This window comes from Rhinopithecus roxellana, chromosome 14, assembly GCF_007565055.1.
Source record: "Rhinopithecus roxellana isolate Shanxi Qingling chromosome 14, ASM756505v1, whole genome shotgun sequence".
Taxonomy (NCBI): Eukaryota; Metazoa; Chordata; class Mammalia; order Primates; family Cercopithecidae; genus Rhinopithecus; species Rhinopithecus roxellana.
The window spans coordinates 63023108-63044761 of NC_044562.1; the positions used below are offsets into that span (position 1 = coordinate 63023108).

A 21654-nucleotide genomic window follows, 5' to 3' on the forward strand; every position below is an offset into this window, starting at 1 on the left:
TTGCTTCCCTGTGCTAATGGAAATACCTTGCCTAAGCATTTAAGAAGCCAAATAGACTATTTAATGCAATAATTACTTTGTCTTTAGTTTCCTGTAGCCAATTCAAAAATTTACTTAGCTGTTTCAAAGAAGATGGAAAGCTTCTAACAGAAGGAAAACCTGCACCAGCTGATGTCATTTTTAATTTCCTTTATATTTTCAAGGGCTCTAAATTTTAAACATTATGGCTAAGATGCAGAGAAAGCCGGTGGTGCTTCTCATGATGCTTATCATGTTGCAGATCTACGACAGTTTAGCTGTCAATCTAAAATTCAAAAAGGTCTGAGAATGGAAGGAACTTCTTTTCATAAATGGTTGGCAAATTATTTTGGTGGCAAAACCAGACTCTAACCTAACTGGCATGAGGCTATTTTTAATCACTATTTATTTCACTGAGTGTGGATATCTCAGGCTTTGCTGCAAAATACTAGTGTGTTATTACAGGGCGCCACCCGACCTCACAGGCAGTGTTCTATAACACACACCATTTTACCTTCCTCAGATCCAAAATTTCCGAGTTCTACAAACTCACCTGTCCCCAGTGGTTTCGGGACTTGCATCCTATGGACATTTACAGGGAAACCGAGCCTGGGCTCTACTGCATCTGACTCTTACCTTAGAGACTCTTATCTAAATTCAAAATCTTATACAGCACCTAAATTCTGAATCATTTATGTCACAGGAAGCAAATATGTAAAGACTGGAGATGTGTAATAAAATGAGAGGTTGTGATACTTGTGGGGACAACAGCTTTTACCTGTAATAGACACTGGTATCACCAAAATCCTAAGAATATTGAAATTTCAGACATTTTAGTCAAAGGCAAAGAATTTATCCAGGTGAAAGATGTAGCTTTTTTCAGTATGTAATTACCTAGCACTTCAGAAAAAAGTGAGGCCCTAGAGTTCTGACCATATGTGCTGTAGTGTAGTTCATTAAATTTCCATTTTTCTATACAACTCACAATGCTAGTAATATTATGTCTCAGACCAAAGTAATTCCACCCAGAGAAGAACTGACCACAAAGAACAAACTGAGCATTACTATAAATATTCCAACACACGTCACCCCCTTACTACTCCAAATCTACTATCAATCCATTCGACCAGAGGAACTACCCAAACCCCAAATGCTTTTAACTTGTATCAAGAGGGACCACAACGAAACGCATCCTCTCTAAATCATGTCTGTGCCTTTCTCTTTCTCTCTCTGATACAAACTTGTCTGGAACCAAGGCAGCTAATTACTGTTTTCTTCAAAGTCCACAGAACAAAGATGCAAACCTGCTATTAGAGAACTGGGACCTTCAGGTCTTAACTTCCTCTGAACGCCAACGATGACAGGAGCAATTTCGTGCAAACCAATTCTTTTAACAAAATAACACGCATCATTTTCTAATATTTTAAGAGAATACACGAAGGGAAGTTTCTGGAGGCTCTGACCCCCAAATGCTACCAAAAGGTTAACTGATTCCTGCAGTGGAATACCATATCTGGCTGGAGATCCCTCCCTGCAAAGTTCCTGTCAGAGGACATAAGGGAACAGACACCTGAGGTTTCAGAACAGGCTGCAGGGCTGCAGTTTTCCTGCCCCTTTGCTAGCCTACATTACGAGGAAACAGATCCAGTCCCAGACTCGCTCTCCTCATTAAGATGCCACCTGGGCCGGGCGCGGTGGCTCAAGCCTGTAATCCCAGCATTTTGGGAGGCCGAGACGGGCGGATCACGAGGTCAGAAGATCGAGACCATCCTGGCTAACACTGTGAAACCCCGTCTCTACTAAAAAATACAAAAAACTAGCCGGGCGAGGTGGCGGCGCCTGTAGTTCCAGCTACTCGGGAGGCTGAGGCAGGAGAATGGCGTAAACCCAGGAGGCGGAGCTTGCAGTGAGCTGAGATCCGGCCACTGCACTCCAGCCTGGGCGACAGAGCGAGACTCCGTCTCAAAAAAAAAAAAAAAAAAAAAAAGCCACCTGGCAGGAAAGCTGTGGAGAGAGAGACCTCCGTCCCGCCCTGCGCCCCACCACTGTAGTGAAGTGTCCTCACAGCCAGCTCAATACCGAGGGCCACGGAGTCATCTGAGGCCACACCACAGCACTCACAGATGGTAGCACCAACAGGGAGACGACTCCAGGCAGGGAGGGGCGCCAGGATGAATGCCGGCTCTTCCCACCCAGGCAGCGGCACCTGTGCGGCGGCGACCGGCGAGCCTCAGCTCCCTGGGACGGCCTCACAGGTGTCGCGGGCAGCCAGTTGAGGGCCCTCTCCCGCAGAAGGCCGAGCCAGAACGCGAGGGAAGTCGGCGCCGCCTGGCAAGGCGACCTGTCCCGGGTCAAGCTCTCCTTGATGAAGGTGGTGGACCCCGAGGGAAACTAGCACGCACAGCCAGGCGCAGGGGCAGCCAGAAAACCCAGGACCGCTGCGCCCTGCTAGGGAGAACCGCAGTACCCGAGTTCACATCTCTCGAGGCCACGTGCGGGCTACCGACCCGGGAGGGCGGGTTCCATGGCCACCGCGGAGCCAGCAAGTCCCCACCACGCCCCTTCCCGTCCCGGGACCCCTGGCCACGCTGCCCACCTCTGCGCGGGGAGCCGTCGATGCTCTCGGCGCTGGACGAGTGCGCCTCGGCCGGCGGCCGCCGCAGACTGAAGTAGCCGCGCGGCCGCGAGGCTCCGCTCCGTGGGGAGGGCCCGCCGCCCGGGCCCCCATCTCTGCGCGCGAAGATGCCGCTGAAGAAGCGCAGCAGTCGGTGTTCCGAGGCTGCGCCGGCCCCGGCCGCCGCCCGCGCGCGCTCCAGCCGCTGCAGGTCGCTGTTGTCTAGCGTGCGGTTCTTGCTCTTACTGCGCTCCCAACGCTCCAGGTCCGACAGCGTGTCGTTCTTGCTGAGCACCTCGCCCACGTCCAGGGTGTTGCGCTTCTCCGAGGAGGGCTGCGTGGCAGCCGCGGGCTCCAGGGTGACCCCGGCGGCGGCCTCGTCACCCGGCGCCCAGGCCAGGCTCCCGGAGCTGCTGTGGCGCCTCCCACCGTCCAGTGTCCGGCCCTGCGGCGCCTCAGGCCCGCTCCAGTGCCTGAAGCTCAAGCTCCGCCGCAGGGGCGCGGCCCGGGCCCCCTCCACGTCGGGGCTGCAGGGCGCTGGCGAGCCTCGTCCCTCCTCCTCCGCCCGCACGCTGCTGGCCAGGTCCGCGGGCTCCAGGCCGCGTGCGCACGGCCGGAGCCGCCCCAGCTCCAGCTGCCCGGTGCTGCGGGTGCGGTAGGTGCGGAAATCCCATGCGCGCGGCCGGCGACCCTCCGGTTCCTCCGCCTCCTCGGCTTCCTCCTCAAGCCGCCCGGGCGCGTCCGGGGAGCGCGCGGGCCGGGGCCGCCGAGCCGGGCGCGGGTCCGGGCCGCCGGAGCCCGGGGCAGCCAGCTGCTCTTTCCTGACCATGGTCACCGAGATGCGGTAGACGGTCTTTCTGGGAGGCGTCCCGCGCGGCATCGCGTCCGCGGGTGGCGACGCGGGCTCACCGCTGCCGTCCAACAAGTACATGTCGCCCGCACACTGGGGCCCCGCCGCATCCAGCGAGCCCGCGGGCTGGGAGGGCACCGGGTCAGGCGGGGAGGGCAGGCGGTCCGGGAGTGTGGCCCACGCCCCCCGCTCGCCGCGAGGGCCGCACTCAGGCTGCGGGGAAGGCGCCCCTGGCACCCGCCGGCCCGTACGCCTCGCCGCCCGAGTGCCGGGGTCCGGGCCCGGGGCGCCGAGCCATGGGCCGGCCGGGCCAGGCGAGGCGGCCGGTCAGGCGCGAGAGCACTCTCGCCAGCAGGTGCGGCCGCGGTGCGCAGGGCCCAGGGCGGGCGGCGGCGCCCGCGGCTTCATTGTCTACGACGCGGGGCCCGTGCGCATCCTCCCACCCCGGCAGCACAGCTCGGCGGTTCCGCAGCCTCCGCCACTCCTTGGGCTCCGGGACGCGCGGACAGCTGCGCCGGCTGCGACCGAAGGGTGGCGGGCGGCGGGCGGCGGTTTAAAATGGAAACGCGCGCCGGGGCGGGGCGGGCGGCGGGGCCAACGTGCAGGGACCGCGGGCCGCGCGCCCAGCCGGGCTGGCGGAGTCCCGGGAGCGCGGTGGCGGCGGCGGCGGCGAGCGCGGCGGCGTGCAGGCCCAAGCGCCGGGATGGATCCGCGCAGCGCGGACCGGAGCCACAGGGGGGCCTAGCCCAGCACCAGCCTGCACCCTAAAACCACGCACACTTTGGGGCTTGGCCTGCAAAAACAAAACTAGGGGCATGTCTCACCTGCTGCGCGTTTATATGAGGCATCTTTCCTAACCATGCAGCTTCGAAGATGCAACTCATGTGACTTGTTTAAAAAAGTATCTTTAGGCCGGGCGCGGTGGCTCAAGCCTGTAATCCCAGCACTTTGGGAGGCCGAGACTCTCGGGCGGATCACGAGGTCAGAAGATCGAGACCATCCTGGCTAACACGGTGAAACCCTGTCTCTACTAAAAACTACAAAAACAAAAAAAACTAGCCGGGCGAGGTGGCGGCGCCTGTAGTCCCAGCTACCCGGGAGAATGAGGCTGGAGAATGGTGTAAACCCGGGAGGCGGAGCTTGCAGTGAGCTGAGATCCGGCCACAGCACTCCAGCCTGGGTGACAGAGCGAGACTCCGTCTCAAAAAAAAAAGTATCTTTAGCACCTGTTACCCCCAACCTCACCTAGGAACAGGAGCAAGTGGGCTTCCAGGAAGACAAGAACAAAGATATGTGACTGTGAGGGGAGGGTGCTGTTTACACCAATGCCCTGCCAATGAAGGGCCACAATCTGTCTCCTAACATAATTCTATCTTGTTTTCATTTTCAATTAGCAATAATCTCACCCCAGATAAACCTCTATGGCTACGATACTGCCTCTGTGCAAAGCTTCTAAAATAATCTCGTAGGGTTATTTTACCAATGTGTGGGGAAAGATTCCTCACAGGTAAGCACTTGCTCCCCATGACAACAGACAGGAGAATACTGCGGTTAAGAGCAAGAAGACAGACGTGCCTGCCGGCAAGCCAGGCTTATCCACTGACAAACCACCTGCTTTTCCACCTGTAAGATAGGAGTGCCGAGAAAAGCTCCTAAACTTTGAGCATTCTTGTGAAGATTAAATTGATTAAAATCCTATGTGCCATGCATTCTGTATACATGCTACATATTCACCATTAATACTGAAAACTGAACTTCTCTTCCATCAAATCCCCCACTTCCTACCTGGTGGGCTGACAGATACTGGTCTTGGATATTATCCGAGGCCACACAATATTTAGACATAGGTGATCAACTTATCAGTTCCTCACGCTGTCTTAAACACAGATGTCTTGTTTCAGAGTTTTCTTGATGAAAAGTTTCAGAAGGAAAAATACAATGTCCCCTAATCACACCACATGCTTACATGACCTTCTCCAGACCTAGAAATGCCACAGCTTGCTACAGGCTGTTTCTGGGCAAGGTGCTGGTGGCCAGGCCAGGGGGAAGCATTACTTTGGGATATGCTATTTGCAGGCAGGGATTGTCAGGTGCCAACTTTCCCTACTTTAATCTTACTGTGGGGGTACCTATTGTGTTCACGGCACTGGAAGTGGCATAAAAATGAATAGGGCAAGCTCTCTTTTGAGGAAAGTTATAGAAGTTATAGCCTAGGAAATCTGGATTTTATGACAGCTTGAAATTTAATATTCAGATTTAATGAAATAAATCAGAGTGACTGCTAGGTGATTCACTTTATTTTTCTTGAACGGATACTTTAAAATACACCTGACCACCCTCTCTGGCCTCAACCTTAACATGATTTTCACCATCATAGGCTCACACCTCAGCCTACCTGCTACTCAAACTTTAAAGGCTCTGGATGTGGTACCTCTGATTACGTCCTCATTGTAAGGAGGGGGTTCCCAAGACAGAATCATTTTACCTTTTGAGTTTCAATAAAGAAGCCCTCTTTGATAAGAACCAAGAACCCCCAACTTCTAGAGTGGGAGCCAGGTGGGATTCATCTGTCAGAATGGTTCAGAATGACAGCCTAACGCCCATCTGGTTAGGGAGATGCAGAGGCTTGGAGACAAAGGGCACTTCCCCAGGGCTACACAGCTCCTCAGTAAGGGTGAAATCTGGGGTTTGGGGGTCACACTGCCTGTGCTCATTTTTTTTGTCTTAGTAAGCATCAGCATTCTGCTTTGTTGATAACAAAGACCAAAGTAAACATGTGAATATTACTAAACTCCAAGCAAATCAAATGTAAATGTTATCTTGACATTTCCAGGTAGCATTTTTAGCAAACTTTCAGACTTACTCATTTTTCTATTGGTTCATTTATTCATCGAATATATATTAAGTACCTACTGCAATGCTACACAGTGACAATGCAGGGGTTCTGTCCTCAAAGAATTGACACAACTCCCAAAAAATGCTAAGACTATGTGATTTTACCACAAAAAGACAGTGGGGGAGATAAAAGCTTCGCGATAATCCCAGAGACAGCTACAGTGCCATACGGTCTCTTTAATGATGAACACCACTACAATTTGGCAAAAGTCTAAAATTTTATCACTGCAGCTATACAGACTTAAAGGTCACCCAGGTCTGTAAGTTGAGAAACGGAGCAACGTGGACAGACAGAGATCTTTGCTACTGTCAAGGGTGGGACCAGAACCCTGGGCTCCTAACTTAGCCAGGTGTGGGAAGGGGAGGTCAATTCCCACTATTTGAGACCATGGCTATGTTCAGATACTGAGATGAACTTTAATATGAAAGTAGCTTGTCCATAATTAAGATATGCAAATCTATCTCACTTGTTATCTGAAGCATTCACAGAGCCCAAAGTAAAAAATAAAGCAGTACTCCTTCGGGGCTAAAATACTGGACTGTTTGTGTCTCCCAATTACTGTACCTTTGTCTAGAATCCATCCCAGGTTTTGCACTTTGCCATATGAGATGCAGGCTGCAGAGTAGAAGAATCCATTCCATCCACCTTAGATGACACTGACTCTTCCAGGGAACCTCTTTCAGCCATAGCCAGTGTGTTTGTGATCCTTCAGCATTTCCACCTCAGAAGGAAGCACTTATTTTCCATACTGATCATAATAATGCCATGTCAAGTGCGACTGTGGGTGCTGAAAAACCTGGTCACAGAGATTTGCCTTTCCCCACTGCCCTAGAGAGATGGGCTCTCCCGATGCAAGAAGACACATGCTCCCGACATGTCACTCGAAAATCTAAATCCCCTTCTACAAAGCCAGACCAGTCTTTTTTGAAGAGGAAAAAAAAAATCATAATCCTATATATGTTCAGGTGGCATTATGCTTTATTTTTCAGTCGTTTTTTAAACTGACTCCACTAGACTGTCATTTCTTGAATTTTTCCATGCCATGGAGCATTATCACCATTTTTTTTTTAAGCATGTAGTTGATTTCACTGCTACCTCAAAACCAAACAGCAGCCGGGCAATGCCTCCGTGCTGCAGGGACTAATGCCGCCCGAGAGAGGAAGACTGCAGAGGAGAGTTCAGGAAAGGTGCCAGCCCTAGCTAACCCCCATTCATCACCCTCAGCAGCTGGCTTCGCTTCCTTAGTTCCAACTTTATGAGATGCTTTGGCCACCCTCCCACGACTCCTCTGTCCCGGGTCATTTCTAGCGAGCTATAAATCAAACATTCTCCTTGAGAATAGTATTTCCAAGTGTTGCTAGAGTCGATAAGCCTTATTTAAAGGAAACTTCTGGTAGCCAGTCAGCAGAGCCATCTGCTACACAGGCTGGCTTTCCAAATAACAGAACCTGACAGCCAGTAATCACGTTTGCAGTATCTTAGCAGAACCGCGTCTGCTAACTGTAGAAACTGGCCAACCACTGGTTCTGCCCTGGCCCTAGCATGCCCACCCCCGGAGCCAACCAAGAGCCCCTTCATGGGCATATCAAAGACTATTTTCTGGTAGCCAGTTGGCTGACAGATACATGTAAGAAGCAGCAATTAGAAAGACAGTTATGTCTTATTAATACTTTTATATTTTTAGCATGAGACTCAAATTCTCATCTGAGAATGTCATGGTAGAATGGTTTCTAAGCTAAGATTTGCCATGATGCTCAGCTTCCAGGAACTGAAAATTCTGCATGCATCTCTTTGCCTGGCACACTCCAGCCAAACTCACTGGGGATCCCATTTTTCTCATTTTAAAAGCTGAAGGTTAAACATGGAACTGTAAAAGAGATGGGGACTTGACCCTTATCTGCTAGTCGAGGAAGGACTGGTATGGTCTGTCTCTAAGGCAGGAACACTGATCCAGCAGGAAAAAAGACCCTAGAAGGTCCTCTGAGCACCTGCATCCTTCCTGTGTTTTTTCTTAAGGACCAACGACGGCAATTCCTGCAACAGAACACTGGCCATTTCTATTGTGTATGAACACACCACCACACAGACAGGCTAGAGGGCAGTGGCAAGATCATAGCTCACTACAGCCTTGAACTCCTGGGCTCAAGTGATCCTCCTGCCTCCTGAAAAGCTGGGACCACAGGCACATGTCACCACCCCTGGCTAATTTTTAAATTTTTCTGTAGAGAGGAGGGTCTTGCCATGTTGCCCAGGCTGCTCTCGAACTCCTCACCTCAGGTGATTCTCCCACCGTGGCCTCCTAAAGTGCTGGGATTTACAGGCGTGAGCCATCATGCTTGGCTAACGTTTTTTTTTTTTTTTTTTTTTTTTCATTTATTATAAAGATGGGGGTCTCACTATATTCCATAGGTGGGTCTCCCTTGTTACGCCTGCACCTGGCTAAGGGTTGAGGTGGCATCACTCACACATACCTTATGCTCTGAGAATGGGAACTGCCACGTTACAGAAGAAGAGACTTTAGTTCTACCTACGCATGAGGAACACGGGAGAGATTCAGGCCCAGATTCCTTTCCTCCATGCAGCCAACAGGAAGCACTGGACCCCACACTAAGCCTTCATTTCCACTTAAACAGGCCAGTGAGAAGCAAGCTTGGTTTTAAAACAAGCCAGTAAGTGTCCGTTGTGAGTAGATTCTTATTACCAAACAAAAGGAAAATATTAGATATTTCTTGGTAGTTTTTCTTGCTAAGTGTCAGGCAAAGGTGACTTAAGATATTAAATCAGGCCGGGCATGGTGGCTCATGTTTGTAATACCAGCACTTTGGAAGGCCGAGGCGGGTGGATCACCTGAGGTCAGGAGTTTGAGACCAGCCTGGCCGACATGGTAAAACCTTTTTTTTTTTTGAGACGGAGTCTCGCTCTGCCGCCCAGGCTGGAGTGCAGTGGCCGGATCTCAGCTCACTGCAAGCTCCGCCTCCCGGGTTTACGCCATTCTCCTGCCTCAGCCTCCCGAGTAGCTGGGACTACAGGCGCCCGCCATGTCGCCCGGCTAGTTTTTTGTATTTTTGTAGTTTTTAGTAGAGACAGGGTTTCACCGTGTTAGCCAGGATGGTCTCGATCTCCTGACCTCGTGATCCGCCCGTCTCGGCCTCCCAAAGTGCTGGGATTACAGGCTTGAGCCACCGTGCCCGGCCCGGTAAAACCTTTTTTATATCTGTAAAAATACAGAACAAAAATTAGCTGGGCGTGGTGGTGTGTACCTGTAATCCCAGCTACCTGGGAGGCTGAGGCAGGCAAATCGCTTGAACCCAGGAGGCAGAGGTTGCAGTGAGCTGAGATCATGCCACTGCACTCTAGCCTGGGCAACAAGAGTGAAACTCCGTCTCCAAAAAAAAATAAAAAATAATAAAAAAGCTATATATTAAAATTCGATCTATTTAAGCATTGTTTTATAGAGCCAACACAAACAACACTGAGCAGCCACTTTACAAACACAGCAGCTCCCAGTTCTGGCCACAGTTAGAAAGTCCCCAAAGGAGCTCCCATCGACCATCCAGCCTTTGAGCTCAGGGACAGGAGGGATGCGGTCAAGGGTAACACACAACACTGCAGCTGTCTATCAGACAGCCTCAAAGCAGCTCTGGAGCTTGTGTGCAGAAAAACCAAGACATCCCTACAAATTATCTAATCTTCCTAGTATTAGGTACAGGGGAACAGGCCTGTTTGGTAACATTTTCCTCTACAGGATTCACGGGAGGGAACTCTTCTAATATCGCCATGTGTACGATGGTCTTCATGCAGACATTCCTTCTCAAAGCACAGGGAAGAGTCAGATTTGGATTCGCCTAAGAGCCTTCTGGAGTAGGAACGAATACCACGAACTGTCAGAGAACAATGACCTAAATATGTTTGACAACATCTGGATGTTTACCAAGCTTTTCTTTAGATCCACTGACCTCAAAGATTTAGAAAATCCATGACTTACATGAAAATCACATCGAGGCCACAAACGATGCCCTGGGAATTTCTGCCAGCCCCATTACAAAGCCCAGCTTCTGGAAGAGCGTCATTTTACACAGTTCTCCCTTCTGCATCCCATCTGGGATTTGGCTGCAGAGATATCTGAAAAATCTTTGATCTGTGCTGAGGAGACTTGAATATTTGATGTATCTTTTTCCTCTAAATGTGGAAAACAAAATGCCTACGATGCCAGTTCAAAGCCCAACCCAATGCTGCTGCTCCCGTCTCAGCAGAGGGAGGGACATGATTGCTCCCCTTCCATTTTTTTTTTTTTTTAAGACAGAGTTTCGCTCTTGTTGTCCAGACTGGAGTGCAATGGTGCAATCAATCTCGACTCACTGTAACCTCTGCCTCCCAGGTTCAAGCGATTCCTCCTGTCTCAGCCTCCCAAGTAGATGGGATCACAGGCACCCGCCACCACACCCAGCTAATTTTTTGTATTTTCAGTGGAGACGGGGTTTCACCTTGTTGGTCAGGCTGACCTCAAATGATCCACCCGCCTTGGCCTCCCAAAGTGCTGGGATTACAGGCATGAGCCACCACACCCAGCTCCCCTTCCTCTATTAGCCAGCGTGTCCCTAGCTCGGTGTTCCCCAGGCTTGGAGGAAAACACATCAGGGGCTGCTGGGAGCGGCAGCTACCTGCCCTCCTAGTTAGAATGTGCATGGGAGCTCTTAAGAAAGAACTGGGTCCCCGGGATCACGTCTGACACAGTAAGATGGAATAAAACCTCTGCTCGCCATGTACCAGTCAGCAGTGGCCAGGAGCACTGAGCAGGGTGAGGGGTTCTTGCAGCGGGGCAGGGGGATGAGGGACCCAGAGGCTGGGTGTGAGCCCCGAGAACCCCAATTCCTGCAGCTGCTGAGCACCTTTGGTGAGTTATGACACCGTGCTATCTCTCCTCTGTCCAAAATCACCAACTTCGGCCAGGCATGGTGGCGTGCGTCTGTAATCCCAGCTACTTGGGAGGCTGAGGCAGGAGCCTCAGCTTGAAGCCAGGAGGCCGAGATTGCAATGAGCCAAGATGCCACCACTGCAATCCAGCCTGTGCAACAGAGTCAAAAAAAAAAAAAAAAAAAAAAAAATCACCAACTTCCATGAAGGCAGAGACCGAGTGGGGGAATGATAAACTAAATTGTGATGGCCACACGATCTACATTACTTCAAAACCGCTGTGAGTCCTCCCCTCCAAAGACGCACTCTGTCCCGGGGAGTGTGGCTGAAGGTGGGACCTGGTTGGTTACGTACCAAGACTTTCCAAATCTGGAAAAGGAGGTTAACTCCTCATCAGCTCAGCTCTGCGTGCTGACTGAAGGATCAGAGGCAGCCTGCACAGACACTCTCTAAAGCCACGCCACAAGTTAAGATGTGACTACCTGGCATGGCACGGCACTGAGTGGATACACCAAGCTGGGATTCATGTGCCACCACCCTGGGTCCCGTTTTTCCTGGTCACTGCCTCACAGTCACTCCACCCTAAAGGAGCTGAGTAGGGTGGTCAGCTTGGAGGTGGAGGGCCAGGCTGTGCCGCCTCCTCAGCGCCATGGTCTTTTCCTTCCCTGAGTTCCTGGGGCCTCCTCCCATGGCCATACCCCAACTCACCCAGGATAATGCTGCCCTGCAGTCTTGGCCTCCAAAAGCCCTTTCTCTGCCCACAACTCCCAGGTTGGCCATCCTTTCTTTCTGGAACTTCCCCTCCAGCTGTAGGGGAGCTGACTGTCACGCATCCTTTCCATCCCAACTCAGAGCTGCCTCCTGGCACCTCCTTCTCTGTCCAGCAGAGGCCAAGGGATATCACTGTATCACTGTCCACTCCAGACATGGCCCCACCTGTACCTGGCTCCTGTGAGACCCCACCTGGGCATGCCCCAAAGGCGGATCTGTACAAACTCCAGCGCACTGGACCAGTGTTCTCCAAGCACGGTCCACAGATCAGCAGCAGGGGCTTCACCCGGAAACCTGACCCCACCCCGAGATGCCCCTCGTCTCCCGGAGATTCAGGTGAGCACGAGCATCGGAAGCCCCAAGTCCACCTCACCAAGCCCAGCTGCAGATGCACACGTGTTGGGGCTGCTTCCAGCATCCCACAGCCCCACCACCCCCACAGCCCTGGCCAGCCCGTTTCCCATTCCTAGGATTCCTTGAAACTATCACTGCCCCATCCCCTCAGTAGGATGGCCTCCGGCCATGACTTCAGAGCTCCCTCAATGTCCTGCCTCCCGCCCACACCCAACTCTCTGGCTCAGAGTTGGCAGATGGACCCTGCACCCTCAATCATAATCACTGCCTTTCCTTCACTTGGCAGAGGAAAACACTCGATTACATCCCACTTAACAGAAAACACAAACAGCCTACCTCTCCTCCCTCCCTCCCTCCAGCCCTCAACAAAAGCCTGTCCTCCACCTGTCAATCTCTCCCCACTTGCGTATCTGTCTGAATTACCCGAAGAGTCCACACTCCCTCTACTGTTTACAGCCTCTTCATCCATCCCGGGATTCCCACAGCACACGCGTCCTTGCTGACCCACCCCCAGACATAGCCTACTCTCAGGAAACCATCCTTACTCCTGCAATCAGAGTCTGAGGGTACAATTCTGTTTGGAGCCCTCAGTGAGTCCCTGTCACCTGCAAAATAAAGCATCCATTTCCTTAACCGGTATTCAAGGCCCCTGACACTCTCCAGTCTCCCCAGTTGCACTGAGTGGCTAAGAGGCTGGGGTCCAAGGCCAGAAGGATGCAAACCACATGTGACCTCGGGAATGTGACCTTGCGGCTCTGCATCAGGTTTTCATTTCTGCAAAAACGAGACAATAACAATACGGTAGCTGTGACAATAAGATGTGATGATGTATGGGAAGCATCTGCTCCAATGCTGAAAACCAACAGGGGTTGTTTCTGCTGCATCCCAAGATTCCCCATCTGAGCACACCAGTGTCCTTTCTAGTTCCCAACCACACCATACCCAGTCTCGCCACTGTCTCCTGCTGGGACCAGCAGGATGGAGCTCAACTCTACACATCACTGGGGCCTGGACTGAGGAGTCCCCAAGCTCTTTCTCCTGCTGGCTCTGACCCCTTCTTCTCCCCTCACACTTGGGCACACCTGTGCGCACCTGGGCACGCTTCCTTGGCATCTGTCACCCTGCCCTGACACTTCCATTTATAGAACCCCCTCCTTCAGTCAAGGACAACTTCTATCTCTCACCCTCAAGCCCTTATAATAAATGCAGCTTGGAGGTTGACTTAATCAATCCAGGTAATGCCTCAGTCATGTTACCAACAACAAGGTTGGTCAACTTGTGTTAAACCCCCAAGAAGCCCACTTACCCTTCCACACAGTGCATCCCCCACCATGACCCCGCAAGTTTATCTATGAAGTCTCCAGTGGTTAGGGAAAGACACAGAGAAGAGGGTGATTCACTTCTTCCCCTGGCCACAAAAATCCTCAGCGCAGCTGATCTTGGGTGGCCGCCACCCTGAGAAAGCCTGTCCCTCCCTCCCGCGGTGGAAAACATGAAAACACACTCACTGTGTGTGCTGAGGGGGTAGGGAGCATCCCGGAGGGTGACTGCCTGGGAAAAGTCAGACCGGTGGCAGCTGCTTCATTTCAGGGAATGGGATACTGGTCAGACACAGGGGTCTGCAGCCTTGAGGGGCCCATGCAGGGGTGCCTGTGGGCCTGTTCCTTCCCTGCCCACCCCACCAGCCTGGGCCCATGCCAGGCCCACTGCACAAGGAGACAGATGTAAATTCACAAGTCCCTGACCCTCCCAGGACCAGAGGTGGCTGGCTGGTTCCCCAGACTTCGCATCCAAGGGCTTATCTGCAGAGGCCAGGGCCCCAGCTGAAAAACAAAGAAATATACACTATTGATCCAGGGCTTAGAAGATCCATTAAGAAACAGAATACTTGGAATAACTGAGAACTGTTTACAGAGAGGATAATAATTGAACCCATCCCCAGAGCTGATGCAGGGATCTGACAGCCCTCGGCACCTGGACCTGCACAGGTTCTCAAAGGAATGGTTGCTGTGCTTCAAAGAGCACCTTCAGGGGAGCTGCAAAGGGACCCCGAGCAGGGCATCGACATCTGGGAAGTGACCCACAAAGACGTGTTCAGATAGCACCCTGACTGTCAAAGGATTTCCCCAGAAGCAACAGTTGTTGGAAATTTTGAAAAAGGTGACAGGTTCAGCCTGCCCAGCTGACGCCCCTTCCCAGTACGCCAAGACCAATGCTTAAGGAGGACGTGGTGGCACTTCAGACGTTAATCCAGTTCATCCATTCTACCCCCAAAGTGCCCCGGAGAGGTAGGTACTATTACTATCCCGATTTTACAGACACAGAAAGACATAAAAAGTCAGCCACAGGTTAAAAGAGTCCCTGGATCTCACTGTAAAGAGTGGGCCTGGATTGAAGTCCACGACCCACTCATCAGATTCACAGAAACACACAAACTCTTCTCGGCGGGGTGTGGGAATCCAGCTCCAGGGCCTTCCCCAGGACAAGCCCAGAACAGCAGGTGGACTTGCAAAAGGAGGCCGGCATGGAAGTTGGCAGGGCGGGAACAATGGAGGGCCTCTCAAAGGAAAGCGAGAGCTGTACATTTTGCTGGGCTGCTTCAGTGTGAGAGCAGGAAGGAGGAAAGGGGGGGGGCGGGGGCAGAGAGAAAAGCAATGTGTTAAAAGAGCTTTCGGAGAAAGTACCCAGAAATGGTAGTCAAAAGGGGTAAAACACCAACAACAAAAACAGAAGGTCCCTCCCTGGTATTCCAAGGGGGAGGGTGCTGAAAACTCAAGGCTGATTGGGGTAAAACAGGCTCCCATTTCATTTCAATGTCAAAGGACAAAGGAACAGCCCAGTGGTCAGGATTATCTCCCAAATCCCGCCCTCACCACCAAGTCCCCAGTTTCCTTCCAGAGTTCCTGGAAAGGCTGGGCAGGTGCTCCTTGAGCTGGCTCTGCCCCGCCAACAGCTCCAGGGAAGCCCAGCCTTGTCCACTGCCCAGGTCTCTCTTTTGAGCCTGTCCACCCCTCCATCCCTGCTGGGCGCGTGCCCCCAGCACCCTCTCACCCGACACTCCACTCCACACCTCCTCCCAGACTCGACCTCGACCCCAGGAGGCTGCAGGAAAGGCTTTCAATTGTAGATGTCTCTTTGCTAATGCGGAAATACTCACTTATAAAGCCATAAATTCTTCCCATCCGAAGCATTCCGGATATAATTAGAGCAGTACCAAGGCCTGGGCCTTCGAAAAATCGCTTATTTCTCCAAACACATCCAGACCTTTCGCAGGTCTGTCAACCCAGACCCTTCCAAGGAAAATATCAGCACCATTATTTCTAAAGCTGGTAATAGAAGACATTTTGCTAATAGAAGAAGGTATGCACAAACAAGAAAAAATGCTTTGCAAAAGTGTAAAGGAAAAAAATTCCACAAATATTTAATAGGCCACCAAGGTTTTAATGACCTTCAACTAGCAACAGAAAGATTTTAATGTTCATAACATTTGAAGCCATCACTGTACGAGTTTACCAGCGTTGACCTAACAAAGTACCACGGGTTGTGTGGTTCAAACAACAGACACCTATTTATTCCAGTTCTGGAGCCTAGAAGGAAGAAATCAGCACAGAGTGGACAGGGCTGGTCTCTTTCCAGGTCTCTCGGCTTGGACATGCCGTCTTCTCCCTGTGTCCTCACATGGTCTTTCCTCTGTGTGTCTGTCTTAATCTCCTCCTCTTATAAGGACACAGTCTTACTGGATTAGGGTCCACTCTACTAACCTCATTTTGACTCGTCACCTCTTTCAAGAAACTGTCTCCAAATAGAATCGCATTACGAGGCACTGGGGTTAGGACTTAAAACACACACATTCTGGGAGGCACAGTTTAGCCCACAGGAATCACCACCATGCGCTGGGCATGGTGGCTCACAGCACTTTGGGAGGCCAAGGCCGATGGATTACCGGAGGTCAGGAGTTCAACACCAGCCTGGCCAACATGGTGAAACCCCATCTCTATTAAAAATATAAAAAATTAGCTGGGCGTGGTGGTGGGCACCTGTAATCCCAGCTACTCCAGAGGCTGAGGCAGGAGAATCACCTGAACCCGGGGGTGGGGGCGGACAGAGGTTGCAGTGAGCTGAGGTCATGCCATTATATTACAGCCAGGGAGACAACAGGGAAACTCCATCTCAAATAATAATAATAATAATAATAATAATAATAATAATAATAATACCACCACCATAACTTAAAGTAATGGGAACATTCGGTGTGTAATAGTCACATCTGGATTCACAGAAGGCCTTTTTCTCAATAAAAACTCAAATAGCGACATAAACAAGGTCACGCATTGCACAACTCAACTCCAGGGCTACCCAGTGCCCTACAACTGAAGTAGCAGTTATAAATTGGAGAGAAACTCAGGACTGAGAGAGACAAGATCTCCCGTATCTGAGGATGAAGTCCAGAGGCTTCCAACTGGAAGAAGCAGAGAGTCCCTCACGGCTCAATTTCACTGTGATACTCTGGGGGAAAGCAGAAACGTTGGAAAGTAGGCAAGTTAACAGTACATGTGTGAGAGCTCAGTCAGCTTATCTGGACTCTGGTTTCCACTTTTCAATGGAATATTAATTGGATTCATTTAAAATCATGCATGTCTTGCTCAAATATTAAATCATAATCCATGTGACTGTGGTCGGCAATTTCAGCGGGGACTCCTAGTGCAGAACTGAACAGGATGCCTTTCCTTTTCCTTTCTGTTACGTTGAAGGACTGCAGCATTATGTTATAAATAAAGTTTTGGTGCCGCAAAAGGAATAGCACTCAAATATAAAATTCTCTTTTTAATTCTCAGCAAGGCAAGTTACTTCCATAGAAGGGTGCGCCCTTAAAGATGGAGCAATGGTGAGCGCGCACTTGGACAAGGGAGGGTAGGGGGGTCTTATCCCTGATGCACGTGGCCCCTGCTGCGGTGTCAATCCACTATTGGGTTAGACCGTACAGGCTACATTAATTCCGACTGGATAATTGAAAGAGAGTGACGGGGTGAGTGGTTTGGCGGCAAAAATGGTTATGCAGGGTGGAGAATGACTCAGGGCGGAGCAGGAAGCAGGTAATCGGAATGAGTCAGGGTGGAGTCGGTGATTGAAATGAGTCAGGGTGGAGCAGGTAATAAGAAAAGGTTGCTTTATGAGAAAGTTAAGCTTAAAAGTAAAAGGCAAAGAATTGAACATACTGACATATTGATTCTTTGAAATTTAGAATCCATATCTAACAATTAGCTTCATGTAAACCCAAGTCTTAGGCTTGAAACTGTTTTTTGTTCTTGTGCAAGCACGTAGCCTTAAAACAAGCATACAATGCCTGCCCTGCAAAAAAAGTTGTCTTCTTGAAAGCCGAATATCTGTCTCCATCAGGGTACAAAGCACCAAGATAAATGAAAGCAATATTCTCTACTGCTTGTCCTCATTAGCCATCATCAGCAGGAGCGACCCCCTGAGGCCAATCAGAATGGGCACTGCAGTCTTCCTGGTGAAGGAGAACTCCAGTGCCCTTGCAGGGAAGGAAGAAACGTGCGATGGATTACTTTCCCTGGACTCTGCATTTCTCTGGCTTTCCTGGTAGAGTGCATACAGCCCTGCTAGTGACTTATTAGAAGTAGTGGAGCTCCAACAACTGCCTTGCCACATCCTGCACTGCTCCCTCCCTTTTCCATGCAAAACCCAGGGTCATATTCCAACAAAGATTCTTCCACAGCATCCAGGGTGGTGCCTCACTTTAAAAAAAAAAAAAAAAGACCTTGGAAATTTCTACTGAATAAACTTAATCCTGAAGAAATCATGCTTTTGGAAATGTGTTAAAAATACACGCATGGCACTACAGATCCCTTCTTTAAGGCATCTTGTTCCATGTGGACTTGCAGAGCGACACATGGGGCACCTGCTTTGCTGGAACGCAGTGAACTGCTTGGCCTGGGATCCCACTCACAGGCAGCCTTGCTAGAGAAACGTTTTCACAGCTACTAACTCATCAGATACAGGTACTCAACACAGGTCAGATATTTCCGTCTAGGGGCAGGGAGTATTATACTGGTGAAATACCGGAAAAGGGATCAAAAGTAAGACTAGAGAGCCCATGAGGCAATAAAGGACTAGACACCTGGGTTGTCCAGGTGTGATTCTGCAACGCTTAAAGAGATCCCTGGGCATTACCAACATCGAAATTACCTAGAAGGAAATTCAGGCCACATCACTTTCCAGCTTTCCATCTATTGTCTTTTTCACACACCACAAGGAATGCATACACCAGGCTACGAAATTGTGATCTCCCAATGGAATAAAGTGCTTTAAAGAACAAAAATGGAGACAGCGACCCATCTACCTTCCAGCTTCTGTACACTTAATTAATTCCATGTTCAATTTCAGCACGAATAAATTTTCAAAGCTTATGTCTCCTGATAAATCTATGCTGACCTTGTACCAAATGCACAAATGTTTCTGTTAACACACAACTCAAAAAAAAAAAAAAAAAAAAAAGAGGATCATTCTGGATATAGTAATTAATATTCTTTATTCGTGAAAGAGCTTTGTTTAAAACGGTATGATTCAATCAGAAAGTCATTTTCTTTCCGAGTTTGCTGGCCTTCCGATATGAATGCAAATCATGGTGACAAAGACAACATAGGGATTGAAAACATACTGCCTACTCCTTATAATTGTTTAATCTTGCTCCAGATATAGCTGGGAGATTCTAATTGAATATTTTGAAGATTTTTATTCCAATTTTCTTGAGACCATTGGCCTACGTGAAAATAAAGCAGAGACTAGTGATGAAGACCTTTCTGATGAAATTATCATCAAGCACTGTCATTTGATAAGAGAAAGAAAAAAGGATCTTAAAAATCCTGTGGGTATGATTAGAAGCATGTCATCTTTAGAAGCGGCCGGGGGGACTACTGACTACTAATAACCAAGTTCACGTCACTTTAAATGTGTCACCATCTTGAGATGGCTTTATCTCCACTAACAGACACGTAGGGACATCTGAGGATGATCTGACTTGGTGAACCATTCTTTACTTTTGGTCTCTACACTGCGACAGCAACGCACCTATTAAAATATTTCTTGTCATCATTCAATCAGTGGCATAGAATATTGTACCCCTTCTGAAGCCATCATTTATTAAAATATCCAATTGGAAGATATGTTTCCCTTATCTTGCTATTGTAGTTACACAGTTAAGCAACCCCAGCTGTGCAGGAAATACCATGGCAGTGAAGACATCGTTGAGCATAGAGGAATCAATTGGGGTTCCTGTCAAAGATGTCACACGCCACAAAGAGGCCAGGGGATAAAACACAAACACCCATGTTACGCTAAGCACACAGTTATATATAGAGTCCCTTCATGGGTCTCTGTTGTCCTGTCCCAATCCAGATTGAAATACGCAACGAATGAAGCTAAAGGATGCGATTAAAATCTCCTTTAGGTACCCGTCCGATTCTTCCCCTGGTTCTGTATCTGTACTTTCTAAAATTAACATGGATTGTTTTTGTTTTGTTTTGTTTTTGAGACAGACTCTCACTCTGTCACCCAGGCTGGAGCGCAGTGGCGCAATCTCAGTTCACTGCAATCTCTGCCTCCCGGGTTCAAGCGATTCTCCTGCCTCAGCCTTCCAAGTAGCTGGGATTACAGGTGCCCACCACCACGCCTGGCTAATTTTTGTGTTTTCAACGGAGATGGGGTTTTTTAGTAGAGACGGGGTTTCACCATGTTGGCCGGGCTGGTCTTGAACTCCTGACCTCCAGTGATCCACCCGCCTGGGCCTCTCAAAGTGCTGGAATGACAGGTGTGTGCCACCGTGCCTGGCCTGGGATCATTTAGTTTCTGTTTGACTCTACCCTTGAGTTCTCTTCCCTGATGTCCAGCAATGGCTCTGAAAGGACGACGTGGCATCTTCTGAATCACATGGACTCTCCCCCGCGAGCCTGATAGAGGCTGCTCTCTCAACATGGACTCAATGCTGTCACCCCACAGACAGGTGACCTGCTTAGGGTGGCTGTTGGAGGCTGATGGGCCTCTAAGGGGCAGGAAGCATGCAGAGGACAGGGGGTCTCCAGGGACACAGTGGCCCGGGGTGGGGAGGGGGCGGGGGGTCCTCAGGTCTGCGTGGGCAGAAGGCTGGAAAGTAGCCAGATAACTAAGATGGCCATCTCCTGATAAGCATGGAAGCCAGGGCCCTGTCACAGGGTCACAGAGAGGTGGGCTGCTCCCAGAGGGACACAGGACATTCAATCAAGCTTCCAGTCAGCCAGTCAGGGAAGTCACTATAAAAGCTGCCTCTGCCACCTGGAAAGCTGATCAGCTGGTCTCCTGCCCAGTCCAGGGGTCTTTCAAATGAAATTAAGTTTGCCCCCTTCAATATGGTCTAGGGTTTGCAATATCCTGTATTTCTCAATTATAACCATTAAAAAAGTAGAGAGTTCAAAAAACAAAAAGGGCGCCCCAAACCCTAAGAATTTCATACCAAAAGACACTTGCTGTAAAACAGGGCTCCTTCTCATCAAGACAAGCTGTCTTCTGGGTACCATGCTGCTTTTATATGCCTGTCCCTCCCCGTGAACCTCTTTATCCTTTCCGGAACAAGATACGAGTATAAATATAAATCAACCTGTCAATTATTATGAAAATCTCTTTAGCTTAGATTCCTAGAAGCACAATTCCTGAGTCAAAGGAAGCCAACATTTCATACATTCACATTTCCAAACAAATGTTTACAAAGGTTTCCATTCCCACCATCATTACTTGGGGGGCTCAATGTTGCCCACTCCCAGCCCACCCACCAGCACACAGGCTTAATCTGCCAACAGCCACAATGTGTCTAGAGGGCTGAATTTGTCTATGTCGTCGTCGTCACTGTTTTTAGTCTTTGCTGATTTGTTCAGTAACAGCATTTCAGATTAATTCGTTTTTGTCTATTTGCCTATGGGAATCTTCATGTTTTTCCAATCTATTTGTATGGGCTGTTTAAACATCAGGAATAACCATTTGTCTGCAACATTCCCTGCAAATATGTTTCCCTTAAACTTGTCAAAATGAGGATTGGAGTATGTCAAGAACAAAACATGTTAGGAACATTGCTGATGCAGATATCTGGCAGATCGTTTTCTCAGTGGCACTAGATCTCCTTCCTATTTATCATCATCCATTGAGTCGTTCCCTACCTCGTCCACTAGATTCCTTGGCCTGTGACCACTG

General features: G+C 49.8%; 1 protein-coding gene across 8 annotated transcripts in view; it reads right to left on the reverse strand.

The window, feature by feature from the left end:
* The window catches only part of AGAP1 (ArfGAP with GTPase domain, ankyrin repeat and PH domain 1), a 650028-nt gene that overhangs the window by 468852 nt on the left and 159522 nt on the right, over positions 1-21654 (reverse strand). For 3 of the 8 annotated variants that reach the window (XM_030916433.1, XM_030916434.1, XM_030916432.1), the window contains exon 1: positions 2615-4001. The exons of the other annotated variants lie outside the window; for them this stretch is intronic. In XM_030916433.1, the coding sequence (XP_030772293.1) occupies positions 2615-3563 (949 nt within the window). In that variant the 5' untranslated portion in view covers positions 3564-4001. Of the gene's footprint in view, positions 1-2614; positions 4002-21654 lie in introns of those variants that run through there. 8 annotated transcript variants of the gene reach the window in all.